The following is a 13,713-nucleotide window of genomic DNA, read 5'->3' as shown; positions in this document are numbered from 1 at the left end:
GCAGTTAAAAATAATGTAGCCACATTTACAGTATTCAGATAGCATCCAAAATATTCAGATAGCCATAGAGTTGGAAGGATCCATGAGGGTCATCTAGTTCAATCCCCTGCAATACAGTTCCCCATCCAATTTGAAACCAGGTAGGACCCTGCTTAGCTTTGCAAAGCGACTAGCAATTTTATTGCTGCTGCACCATTAATGCTTAGGTAAACCATTGTAATTTTTACACAGGATCTACTATTCAGAAAACACAGAGCAATTTCCAATATCTAGAAACTATGAATTTTAGAGCAATGTCTTTGTAGCATAGGTTTCATTCTTTATTATTTTTATTTAGGACGTTTATATCCCACCTTTCATCCATCATGAAACTGAAGACATCACAGAGGTTCCATAATGGGCTTCATAGGTGGTCTCCTACCCAGGCAGACATAGACCTGATTTACATTAGCAAGGTGGCTCCATCTTGGGCCCTCAGACCATGCTCTTGTTTGTACTATAGCTGGGAGTACATAATGCTCTTTAGAGCCATAACAGTGGCTTCACCATGGGCAGAGGCAAAGATCTGAGATGGGGCTGTAGCTCTGTGGTAGAACACATGTTTTGCATCCCAAAGTTCTCAGACTCCATCCCATCTCTAGGAAGGGCTGGAGAAATCCCTGGTTTAAACTCCTGGAGAGCTGCTGCAAATCGTTGTGGATGATACTGAGCTGGATGGGCCACTGGTCCTACTTGGCATAATGTGGCTTCCTATGCTCTGTGTATGTTGGTCCATTGGCTAGAGACTAATCCCCAGGGAATTGGTGGGTTACACCACCTTTTTTGGGGTCAGGTCCACCTTAAAGCACTCCTAACTATCATGGTAAATCCTGTCCAATGTGGCTTCCGATTGAGTACAGGAAGCTCCTGCAGCCAATTGGAAGCTGTGCCTTGGTTTTTGAATGGTTTGGGGAGTCAATCAGACTCCCGGAATGGATTAAGTTTGAGAACCAATGTATGACTGCATTGTGTCTTTAGGGTGGTTTCATTTAAATGTATGCGCAACCTGATCATAGGATGGAGGTGGCTCTCACCTCAACAAATCTTGCTGGTTTCCTCGTATACATTTTACCATCCCCTACACTGGATCACAAGTTCATAAGGGACACTCATGAGTATCACCCAGGCTGACCACCCCACAAACCTATAGCAAGATTAAAACGGACAAGAAACACAAAAATCCAGCAACATTATAAAAGCACCAATTAAAAGGGGAGCTGAAAACATAAAAAGCTGCCTGGAGTCAACATCACTAAGCCACAGCTCCTCTGCCCCTCCCATGCTAGTGAACATGGTGCTGCCAGGAGGGGAGGTCACTAAAGGTAAAGATAAAGGACCCCTGGACGGTTAAGTCCAGTCAAAGGCGACTATGGGGTGCGGTGCTCATCTCACTTTCAGTCCAAGGGAGCTGGTGTTTGTCCACAGACAGCTTTCTGAGTCATTTGGCCAGCATGACTAAACCACTTCTGGCATAACGGAACACCGTGACGGAAACCAGAGCGCATGGAAACACCGTTTACCTTCCTGCCACAGGCATGCACAGTTGCACAGGCATGCTTTTGAACTGCTAAGTTGGCAGGAGCTGGGACAGAGCAATGGAAGCTCACCCTGTCATGCGGATTCAAACTGCTGACCTTCCGATCAGCAAGCCCAAGAGGCTCAGTGGTTTAGACCACAGTGCCACCCGCTCCCATTGGGGAGGTCACTACACCCACAGGACTCTTCCATGCCCCACTGCTTGAAATCAGGCTTCCTCCCTAGTTCTCTGCTACTGCCTGTCTTTTTATTACATAACCGCATTTCCTAAAAGCTGCGCTTTTTCCAATGGTGCAGGTGTTTGACCAAAGATTATGAGAAACGCCCAACAGTGTCTGACCTGCTGCAGCATAACTTTGTGAAGCAAGTGGAGGGCAAAGAGACTGTCTTGCAGATGCAGCTGATGGAATTCATTGATGTTCACCAGCAAATGGGAATCACAGAAAAAGCAAGGTACTTTTTTTTTGGGGGGGGGGGGGAGTCTGTCTGCATGTAACAAAATGTGGTCTTGAAGACCATTTATTTAAATTATTCTTCAGATTTTTATTTTAGGCATCTTCCTCATTTTTATGAATGCAACCCGCTTAAGTAGCAAGCATCTCTGTAAACTAGTGAGGAAGCTGGAATTTGAACTAAGACTTGAGCAGATTATGTAATATTAGATAAGCATAATATGTGACTTAACCAAACTGAATACAACCCACTGCTCACGTGTGGCTGTTTGCCAGGTGTTGGGAACTCCCTGCTCTTACAAACCCAGTCAGGCAATCCCTAGTGGTCCACCATACATATCTGCTCAGCTGTGGAATACAGTGGTACCTCGGGTTAAGAACTTAATTTGTTCCGGAGGTCCGTTCTTAACCTGAAACTATTCTTAACCTGAGGTACCACTTTAGCTAATGGGGCCTCCTGCTGCTGCCGCACCGCTGGAGCACGATTTCTGTTCTCATCCTGAAGCAAAGTTCTTAACCTGAAGCACTATTTCTGGGTTAGCAGAGTCTGTAACCTGAAGCGTATGTAACCTGAAACGTACGTAACCTGAGGTACCACTGTATACTCTTTGTGATGTCTGTTGACTGTTCTCACAGGTTTGAGTCCACTGAAGCTCTTCCACATGAATAACTGTGGCCAAAATATATCCCTCTATGAAGTTGCATTATATCTGGCAAAACATTTCCTTCACGTGCAAAGGAAAGGAAATGTGCTGCCAGAAATAATGCCACTTTTAGACGGGGATATTTTCATCCTTGTTCCAACAGTATTTAGCAAAAGTAATTATGCATTATGAAGCATTCATAATCTTCGAGCCTTGTATGAAATTGCCCAAAGTGTTTTGGCTCTGTTTCAGAAATTCTGAAACAAGTTCATCAAAGTAATGTTCTGTATGTGAGACTTAGTCATTGGTGAATATTGATATATTTCTACTCTGCTTCAAGGTAACAGATAATAGGTTTTTTTTTTGAGGGGGATCAAATAGCACATAGAACATAAAAGGTGGTGCTACTTTAAAAGTCTCAATTGTTAATGTCTCCTTTTTCCCACATCAAATGAGCTGTATAGAGAAATCTGATTAAGATCAGCTGAATTTCTTCTTATTGATATTTTTGGTGGCTTAATTTTTTTTGGGTTTGTGTTTTGTTTTGTTTTTGCAATCTTCCAGTGAGATCTGAGGATTTATTTTGTTCTTTTTATAGTCTGCAATTTATCTTATAAGGCTGCATTGCTCCCCCCCCCCGCCCCCCTGCAAAGGAATATAATTACCCTTTCTGGAATTTTGAAAACTCTTTTAACCAAGAAGTGACAAGCTCTTGCAGGAATACAATCCCAATGACCAAGAACAAATTCAGTGCATGGTGCTAAGGAGAGAGCCTGAACTTCAAAGCTAAGAAATCAAATTAGATGTATGAGTTGATGCAAGCTGCAAACCTAAATACTGAAATTGTGAACACTGTGTAGAACACAGTTGCTTAAGTGTTGCTATTTAATGTTCCCAGTGACAAAACGGTGGATAATCAAAATAATCTTCCCTCCTCTTCTCAGTTTGATCATGCGAGGCTGGCTTGTGTAGAGTCAAACCATTGGTCCATCAGTATTATCCATCTTCTATCTAGCTCTTGATGTGAAGGTTTTAAGTGGGGGGTTTTTCTAGTTCCACATGGAGAATATAAAGGACTGAACCAGGGATCTTTTGCCTGCAAATCATGCACTTCAAGGTCCCTCCTCCAAGCAGCTACCTTCTGCCCCAGTTCTGACTGACAAGCCAGCTAGCCAATAACTTCATGGCAGCCTTTCCTTCATTTTCTCCTCCTACAGCATTCCAGTTCAGATAAAGTGGTCACTTGTCCCTTTAAAAAACATACAAACCTTTTAAATCCCAGTAACATCTGGAGAAATAGCAGCCCTACTCTAAGGTGCTTTGTGTGGTCCACTCACTTTTAAAGTGCACTTATTGTGGTCCAAGACTGTTCCAGCGCATGGAATCAGATTTCATTTTGACTTCACCCCTCTCCTGTATTTGATTTGAGGTCATAATAATCCATGGGATGTTCCTTGATCACATTCACATCAGTGTTCACGATCAGCGATCTTCTGACACTTTCAACGTGTTTGCAAAAGGCTACCCTCAGCTTTTACAACACTCTTTTTCCCCACTCCTCCTCCACAGTTCACCCATATAAAGCAGCCTTGCTCATCCTAACATGCTCCAGTGCATAGCAATTAGATGACTAAAAGTGACACTCAAACAAGGAGGTTATTCCATCAAGCATTATCTGGCAAGATCAGCTTGTCTTCTGTTGTCTCATCTGCCAATTTTGTGTTTGCCAGTCCAAGAAGGATTGTAGTGATGCGTCTGCTTTGGGGGTTCTTTGTTGTTTTTGTAGCTGATCCAGTTAGGTTTCACTACAAAAGATTTTTCACACACACATAAACCAGCCCTGCAAGCATTTGGGCAGGATTTACAGGGAGAACTTTAGAGAAAAGATCTAGAAAGCATGTTGCTTGTTGATGTGTTAAAGGAGCTGGGTGTGACCGATAGATGCTGGGAAATATGTGTTGAGAGAAGACTATCGTGTACATGTGACTTTTTATTCCAGAATCAATGGAGGCCGAGTGCTTGTTTTTTATATGTAGTCCACACACCATCTAGATCTGTTTCATATCCCACCCCCAAAGCTCCCACAAATAGTGCTTATTGAGGACCAGGTTTCATTCTGAAAATAAAAGCTTGTTGCAAATGGATTCTGCATCATCCCATATGTGTCCATATGAAAGAGATGTAGGTAGTTGTATCCACACTTGCCCAATGATTTGGGTGGGCTTATACCAAGATTTCAGTCACCACTGGAGTAGGAGGAAGAAGAAGACTTTGAGATTGCTATGCCTCTTGTAGGATCCCAGGGCAGTGTGTGTGCAAATGACCAAAGCAAAACAGTATGATGTTTAACCGTGGATGTTGGCAACCTACGTCACAGTTAAACTATGCCTTAGATTACTCTGACTGCCATCGTTTCACTTGTTAAAGCAATAAACCATGGTGAACACCACCCACAGTTAAGCATCATACTGTTGTTTGGTTTTTGTCATTTGCACACTGCCCTGGGATCCGATGGGATAAATGTCAGCCTAATTACTTTACAAATGGCAACAAATTGCCAAGGATTTGGCATTTTCCATGCTATTTTTGGAGCCATCAAAGATCACTTTTATTCATTTTGACAATTGAAACTGAAAGAGCTCCAGTGGCCTCGTTTTGCTTTGATTGAAAGGCAGGGATGAAGTGGGGGTGGCGGCAGGGAGGAGAGAAACTGAGCAGAAACAATAACTGTCTTGAGTCATTCTCTTGTCGATACAGCCTTGATGAATCAGCCTGTCAGGTCTTTGGAAGTGCCTGTGGAACAGAAGGTCTGTGGCAAACACAAGGAATAAAATTCCACAGATTAAGATGGGGAAACGAGTGATATTTTTGTTTACAGTGCCCGTGAGCAGGATGGGGGGGGGGAGGTTGGAAATCCATCCGCCAACGTCAGATGGGAGAATTATTTTTATCAACTCTTTGGGGGCAAATGAAGAGAAGCGGCATCATTCACACCCCTCGAGGGATCCATGCCCTTTCACATTAGAGCAGGCAAAACATTGTGTTCTCATATCTGTCTCTTCTGTATACATTGCATGATGAAGCTGGTTTCTAAAGCTAGTCATAAAAGAATCCGTAAGGAAGAACTCCCTCTGAAACTATGCTACAAAGCTGAATATATGAGCAGCATCAGTGAACCTGAAGCGGGTGGTATGGAATTGGCGTTCTTAGAGGAAAGCCCAGGTAGAAGGAAAATGCAAGAGGAGGAACAGAAGATTCCCCTTGCATCTTGGCTTATTTCTGTTTCTCCCCAGCTACAGCCATTGCTGAACCCTGTAGGCTGAATGTGATATATACCACGTTGGCAATTATTCTAGCAACACTTCTATGTATTTGCCAGCATGGGTCCATTTTTTAAAATAAATAAAAAAATCACAGCATGTAATGGTTGACACTAGGAATGGGAAATGACAAGTTGACCCAAGGTCTACATCCTTTCCTGATGTGGGGGGAGGGGAATAGAATAGAATGGGAAAGATAAGCTGTCACTTCCTGCATCTATCGTTTGTGGGCAGCTGCTTGATCAAAGTCACCGTGCTGACAGGACAGGCATTGGAAAGGAGATGACCTTCATGTACAGCGTTGCTGAGCAAATGGATTCAGAAATTACAGATTTGTGTGAAAGCCGAACATCACTTGCCCATATTGAAATGCCTGCAGCCTCAACATCATACTTCCCCCCGCCTGCAGTTCCTTAGGATGTACATGTAATGTACCATGACCTTTCATTTGAACAGCAGGACGTTATCAAAGACGTTTTTGTGCCCGCGGCTCATGTCACCTTTGAGCTTTTCTCGTGTTCTTTGTGAGAATGTGCATAAGATCTTGTTCTGGGGATCTGAGGTCAGGGCTGGGGGAAGATGTGTGTGCACATGCTGGGAATTGTGGCTCTGTGAAGGGTAAACTAGAATTCCTAAGAGTCTTTCAGGGGCAGAGATGCTTTGAATGTGCTTTAAATGTATGGTGTGCATAAGCTCCGCCCACTGTCACCATTAATGTAACCCTCCTCAAGTTAGAGAGGAAGCATCTGAAGTAGAGAGCTTCCTATGGTGGAAGATCAGGGATCTGAATGGCAAATTGACAAATACAGGAGAGCCAGTGTGGTATAGTGGTTAAGAGTGGTAGACTCGTAATCTGGTTAACCGGGTTCGCGTCTCCGCTCTTCCACATGCAGCTGCTGGGTGACCTTGGGCCAGTCACACTTCTCTGAAGTCTCTCAGCCCCACTCACCTCACAGAGTGTTTGTTGTGGGGGAGGAAGGGAAAGGAGAATGTTAGCCGCTTTGAGACTCCTTCGGGTAGTGATAAAGCGGGATATCAAATCCAAACTACTCTTCTTCTTCTTCTTCTTCTTCTTCTTCTTCTTCTTCTTCTTCTTCAGGAGGGCCCCTGTTTCACACCCTTCAGCCTGTAAAGAGAGATGGCGATGAGGACAGAGCTTAGCAACACTACCCCTGCTCCCCTCAACTCATTGGGTTGGTTCTAAACATGAGCAGAAGGTGTGAACAGGGTTATTGCTAATGTCGCAACTGTTCTTCCTGCATTTTTCTTTGCATGTAGAAGCATCCTTCCATGTTTTTGTTTTCTTGAACAGATTTGAGCGCATTCATACTAAGAAAGGGAATTACAGTAGGTCTCCAGTTACCAACCAGGAAGATGTAGATGATCTGGCAACCTTGGAAGTACTAGATGAGGTAAGACCTTTTTTTATAAAGAAAAAAAAATGCTAGGGAATTTTGTAGATTGGGAAAGTTGCATGCTGAGAACAGGCACCCACCCTGGGTAATAGTCTTCTGTGATAGGACAATCTGTGGTTTAAATTTCTGGATGGGGTTGTCTTTCCCTCATGGGGGTCAGTGGACTATAGGACCAGGTGTTATTGGGCTATAGTTCCTGATGTTCCTGACCATTGGGCATGCTGGTTGGGGTTAATAGGATCTGGAGTACAACAACACTTGGAGAGCCTTAAAGAATCAATCCTACCACCTGGAAATGCTGTTAGCCTCTGATTTTGATACTCACCAAGCCAGTGGTTCATCATTATTAGTCGATTTCTAGAGTGTTTCATACTTTTGAAACAGCTTTGCCAACATTAGCCAATTAATGGCACAGGAGCTGAACTAATGGATGCAATTAATCTCAGGTGTTAGGTTCTCATCCAAACATTTATTTGCACTATGATGAGCCATATGCTAAGAAGTTGTTTTTTTGCCAAAAGGCAAAAGTCATTAAATGTGATAGCGTGTGTAGCTAATGAGAGAAAGAAGTAGCAAAATTCTCCTCTCCTCTCCGGTCTTGTGTGAATTTTGCAAGGCAGGTATAAAAACATGGTGGATGATGAGAGTGAAGGTAAAATGATGGGCAGCACAAGGGCAACACAAGTGCTGTTTATCCACAAACTGTGGCCTGGTATGTTAGGGTCTCCTGCATAATGTTACCTGAAGTGGCTAAATTAGATTAGAATCAATCTGTTACTTCTTACTTGGGGCAAATGACAAAATAAGGCAACTGAGGAAATGGTACAGATCCCCAAGTGCGTATTCTATATGAGAGTGAGTAGACTCAGTAGAAGGAGCCATAGCTCAGTGGTAGAGTACACGCCTCGCACACCAAAGGTTCCAGGTTCAATCCTTGGTGTCACCATTTAATTTTAAATAGATCTCAGGCAGCAGATTAGGAGAATCTTGGAAAGTTAATGGCGGTGAGAGTTGACAAGTTAGATAGAGCAATAGTCAGACACAGTTAGGATGGGCTATAACTCAGTGACAGGGCACATACTTTGCATGCTTTAAAGGCCCCAGATTCAACCCACAGCCTCTCTAGATAGCGCTGAGTGAGAAGGTCACTTATCAGAAACCCTGGAGAAATGCTGCCAGTCATTCCAGACAATACTGAACTGGATGGACTCACTGTATGACATAGTAGGAGGTCTCCTGTGGCTCTAATACACTTTTGTGCTACTAATCACTAATACAGATACACAGAACTGAAGGTAAATGAGCACATAGTAAGGGAACACACAATTATGCATGTTGGCAATATGGCTCAAGAAACCAAAATGTTTCTGATGTCTGCGTAGTATCAAGATGCCCGAAAGTCCTGATTCTTAATTCCTTTGAATAAATTTTCACAACCAGACATCAATAGACATGTCCTTCTCTGCCCCCCCACCCCCCCAACAGATTACAGTAACAGAGCAACTGCAAAAGAGCTATGCCAAGAATCAAATCTACACCTACGTGGGGGACATTCTCATTGCAGTCAATCCTTTTCGGAACTTAGACCTTTACGCTACACAGGTAGGAAAATAAAATCTTGCAATTTTGAGTGATTTCACAAACACACACACACACACACACACACACACACACACACCCCTTGGTAACGTCACTGGGCTTGACCACATGTCCCTGGAGCTGTTTGCTTAGATCTGTCAGAGAAGTGATTGATGTCCTACGCTTGGACTAAAGATAGGCCACAAGGGAAGAAGTTGTGCAAAGTCTCATTTCTCACTCTGAGTTGGAAGAGAACATTGAGTGGAATATTGCCTCTGAGCTAGGCTAATGAGTATTCCGAACCAGGTAATTATAAATTTTGGCAACATCACTGCCCATAACTGGTCAGCCTTTTTACGCCCATTAACCTTAAATAATGTGTCTTGTGTCTTCATTTCACAAAGGGGGAGGGGACTCGCCACGCAACATCACTGCTCATAACTGGTCAGTCTCATGAGGCCAGTGACACAAGATGATAGTCTAAAAACAGAGGAGTACATAGCATTTCTCTTTTAACTTTTCAGCATTCCAAACTGTACATTGGGGCCAAACGGACTGCCAACCCTCCTCACATCTTTGCTGTGGCTGATATCGCATACCAGTCCATGGTCACATTCAGCTCTGATCAGGTAGTGGTAATGGTGGGCCAGGTTTGATATACCCCTCTGGGTTGTGGAGATAGCCGGTTATAGCATGTGCTCTTCCACTCTTGCCTTCAGTGTATTGTCATATCTGGAGAAAGTGGAGCAGGGAAGACACAAAGTGCCCATCTTCTGGTTCAGCAGTTGACTGTCCTTGGAAGGGTAAGACATATCCTAGAGCTCTTTATTTATGTCTTTGCAAGGCATAGGCAAACTCCGGCCCTCTAGATGTTTTGGAACTACAATTCCCATCATCCCTAGCTAACAGGACCAGTGGTTAGGGATGATGGGAATTGTATTCTCAAAACATCTGGAGGGCCGGAGTTTGCCTATGCCTGGTCTTTGTCTTCTGCCATCCTGTGCCATGCCAGCTCATCCACCAACTTGTAAATAAAGCCTTTGCCACATCTTTCTTTTGCACCCTTAGACATGATCAAATCCCCAATAGGATGGAGAGTGGTTCAAATAAATATGTTCCCCTAGTTAAGGAACTAATAGGTGAACTAGCCTTTACTTTCTGCTAGTTATTGATGGTGAACATCCCCAGATAAGGAGGATTCCAACAACCCCACAGAGGAAAGGAGTACTATTCCGTCACTGCTCTGAAAAATTACGTTTGTGTTTTAAAGTTCTGTGCATTTTCCTTATTGTTGTTGTTGCTTTGGAATGCGTATCTAGGCTAATAACAGGACACTTCAAGAAAAAATTCTCCAAGTCAACAATCTGCTGGAGGCTTTTGGAAATGCAGGCACTATTATTAATGATAATTCCAGCAGATTTGGGAAATACCTAGAAATGAAGTTCACTTCCAGTGGAACTGTTGTAAGTGCTCTGATTTCAGAATACCTCCTAGAAAAATCAAGAGTCATACATCAAGCTGTGTAAGTAAAAGGAAAACAAAGGGGGTGCTTTTCTGGCTGTGGGAAAGAGAGAGGGAGGCTTGGTTCAAACAAACTCTAAGGGCGGTACAGCCTACATTGGGATGGGACTCCATCTGCCTAGCCCAGGCACTGTAAAGTCTAGCAGGCATAGGCAAACTCGGTCCTCCAGATGTTTGGGGACTATAATTCCCACCATACCTGACCACTGGTCCTGTTAGTTAGGGATGATGGGAGTTGTAGTCCCAAAACATCTGGAGGGCCGAGTTTGGGGGTGCTTGGACTAACCCAATCAGACACCTTGGATGTAGCCTCTGAAACTGCATTGTGCATAACCTGAACTGTGTAATGTTTATTATTATTATTATTATTATTATTTATTATTATTATTTACATTTTGTGTAGGCTAATGCCGATGTAGCTTGGGCCTTTACATCTAAGCCAGGCTTCCTCAAACTCAGCCCTCCAGATGTTTTTGGCCTACAACTCCCATGATCCCTAGCTAGCAGGACCAGTGGTCAGGGATGATGGAAATTGTAGTCTTTAAAACCTGGAGGGCCGAGTTTGAGGAAGCTTGATCTAAGCTCTGTGTAAACGTTATGATGACCAACACATTGATTATTTGGGTTAAGCATTAACAGTGGACTGGGAATCATGATGTCACATTCCCCTGAGTTGGGCTAAGCTACTTCTATGATTACTATTACCATTTATTGCATTTGTTAGCTGTAGCAATTCTACTTTAAGCTGTCTTAGGAGGGCTTGTTGCCCTGAAAGGCAGTGGGAAAACATTTCAAATAAAATAAATTTCATAATAGTAGAAGGCAATCAGAAATTAGATGTTACTGGTTCAATGTTGATTGTGTTTCAATAATTGCCATATTGGGGTGTGTGTTTTTTTCCCCATTTCAGAGGAGAGAAGAATTTTCATATTTTCTATTACATCTATGCTGGTTTGGCTGAGAAGAAAAAACTAGCTCATTACAAATTGCCAGAAAATAAACCTCCCAGGTATAACATTCCATTTGTATTGCATTATTTAGGATAAATGCATAAGTGTGCTGCCTTTGCTAGAGTGAGCCTTCTGAAATGTAGAGTGGATTCACAATTTCTCATACTTTTTCCCCTGTCCCCATCATCCTTCTAGGTATCTACAAAATGAACATCTCAGAACTGTACAAGATTTCATGAACAATAGCTTCTACAAATCCCAATTTGAATTAATTGAGCAGTGCTTCAAGGTGATTGGGTTTACGATGGAGGTGAGCGTCAGTGATATTTTAACTTGTGCACCTTAGAGAGAGAAGTAGGCCTTGATTGACAGTAGCGCGTATGAAGGTTGTCAATAATTTCTAGAGTAGTGGGTGTCTCGCTCCCACTTCAGGGGCCTGATCCAACCCCCACACTAATTTCTCCCCCCAAGATGGCACTAATTTTGGAGGCAGTGGCAAAAAGAAGGGGAATACATTTGACACAGTGCTAGAGTGGCTGAAACCCATCACCCTGATGGGAATTCAAATCACCTCCTCTCCTGTCATCAGATCAGCTGTTTGATGAGCAGAGAAAGGGCAATAACACCAGACTCTCTGAGTGTCTCTATTTTCCTGAGATGTCCCTGATTTAGTTTTTTTTTCCCCAAAAAATTTTATTGGTTTTTACAATATTAACGACAAACAAAAACACAAAACAAACAAAACATAACAAACATAAATCATAACCTTATTGAAAATAACAGTTATTAACTTTCTAAAACGACTTCCTCGTTTCCCCTTAGTTGAATTTCATTGCATATCCTTATAATGGTTTTCCAAATCCCAATTTTGATACCCTTTAAATTAAACATTAACATCTTTAAGTCTTCTCCTTCTTGTATTAAACATATTATTTTATCAGTTAACATAAATACAATCCTAAGCCCATTAAGTATCTGGAAGCTGTTTCCAGTTTGTTTAGCTTAACAAATTTAGCTAAATAATCCTTAAATTTCTTCCATTCTTTGTGGTGTTCCTCCTCCTTCTGGTCACTGACTCTTCCGGTTAGATCGGCTAGCTCCAAAAAATCCATCATCTTCATCTGCCATTCTTCTACTGTTGGTAATTCTTGAGTTTTCCACTTTTTAGCTAACAAAATACGAGCCGCAGTTGTGGCATACAAAAATAGTTTAACATCTTTCTTGGGCAATTCCAAACCTGTTATTCCAAGAAGAAAGGCCTCTGGTTTCTTTATAAATTTATATTTCAACATTTTTTTCAATTCATTATAAATCTTTTCCCAGAAGTCTTTCACCTTGGGGGAGGTCCACCACATATGAAAGAATGTTCCTTCCTTTTCTTTACATTTCCAACATGTATTATCACAATTATAATACATCTTTGCTAATTTTATAGGAGTCAAATACCATCTATACATCATCTTCATAATATTTTCCTTTAACAAAGTACATGCGGTGAACTTAACCCCTTCCCCCCCATCTTTCCCAGTCCTCAAACATTATATTATGTCCTAAATCTCTTGCCCAATCTATCATCACCGATTTAACTTGTTCATCTTTCATATGCCACTCCAGCAAAAGCTTGTACATTTTAGATAATTTTTTACCTTCAGTATCTAACAACTCCATTTCCAACTTAGATTTTTCCAAGGTAAAACTGTTTTTCTTATCCAATTTATACAATTCATTAATCTGGTGGTAATGTAGCCAATTTAGCTTATCTTTAATTTGCTCAAATGGTCTTAATTTATAACCTTCCTCTTCCTCTATTAATAAATCATAATATCTCAACCATTTGGTATCCATATTTAATTTTTTCTGGGCCTTTGCCTCCATTGGTGAAAGCCATCTGGGCGTCTTTCTTTCTAAAAGGTCTTTGTATTTTATCCAAACATTATACAACAATTTCCTAATTATATGATTTTTAAATGCTTTATGGGCTTTTACTTTATCATACCACAAATATACGAGATGTCCCTGATTTAGAGAAGCCATCCCGGTTTCTGATTTGATCCTGAAATGTCCTGCTTTTCCTTAGGATGTCCCTATTTTCACTGGAGAAATGTTGGAGGGTATGGTAGCATGTCCCTATTTTCATTTGAGAAATGTGGGAGGGTATGTATAGGGAAGTTTTTTAAATGTTTGATATTTTATTACATTTTTATATACGATGGAAGCCACCTAGAGTAGCTGGGGCAACCCAGCAAAATGTGTGGAGT

The 13,713-nt window shown here is 41.9% G+C and overlaps 1 protein-coding gene across 1 annotated transcript in view; it reads left to right on the top strand.

The window, feature by feature from the left end:
• MYO3A (myosin IIIA) overlaps window positions 1-13,713 on the top strand; it is a 108,440-nt gene that overhangs the window by 43,975 nt on the left and 50,752 nt on the right. The window contains exons 9-16 of the mRNA XM_079948122.1: window positions 1,873-2,028; window positions 7,304-7,403; window positions 8,892-9,008; window positions 9,509-9,613; window positions 9,704-9,787; window positions 10,304-10,506; window positions 11,416-11,514; window positions 11,651-11,765. Of these exons, the coding sequence (XP_079804248.1) occupies window positions 1,873-2,028; window positions 7,304-7,403; window positions 8,892-9,008; window positions 9,509-9,613; window positions 9,704-9,787; window positions 10,304-10,506; window positions 11,416-11,514; window positions 11,651-11,765 (979 nt within the window). The remainder of the gene's footprint in view (window positions 1-1,872; window positions 2,029-7,303; window positions 7,404-8,891; window positions 9,009-9,508; window positions 9,614-9,703; window positions 9,788-10,303; window positions 10,507-11,415; window positions 11,515-11,650; window positions 11,766-13,713) is intronic.

Source organism: Podarcis cretensis, assembly GCF_951804945.1.
Source record: "Podarcis cretensis genome assembly, chromosome: 12".
Classification (NCBI taxonomy): domain Eukaryota; kingdom Metazoa; phylum Chordata; class Lepidosauria; order Squamata; family Lacertidae; genus Podarcis; species Podarcis cretensis.
Note: the sequence above shows the minus strand (reverse complement) of the source record. Positions and strands in the feature narration are given on the sequence as shown.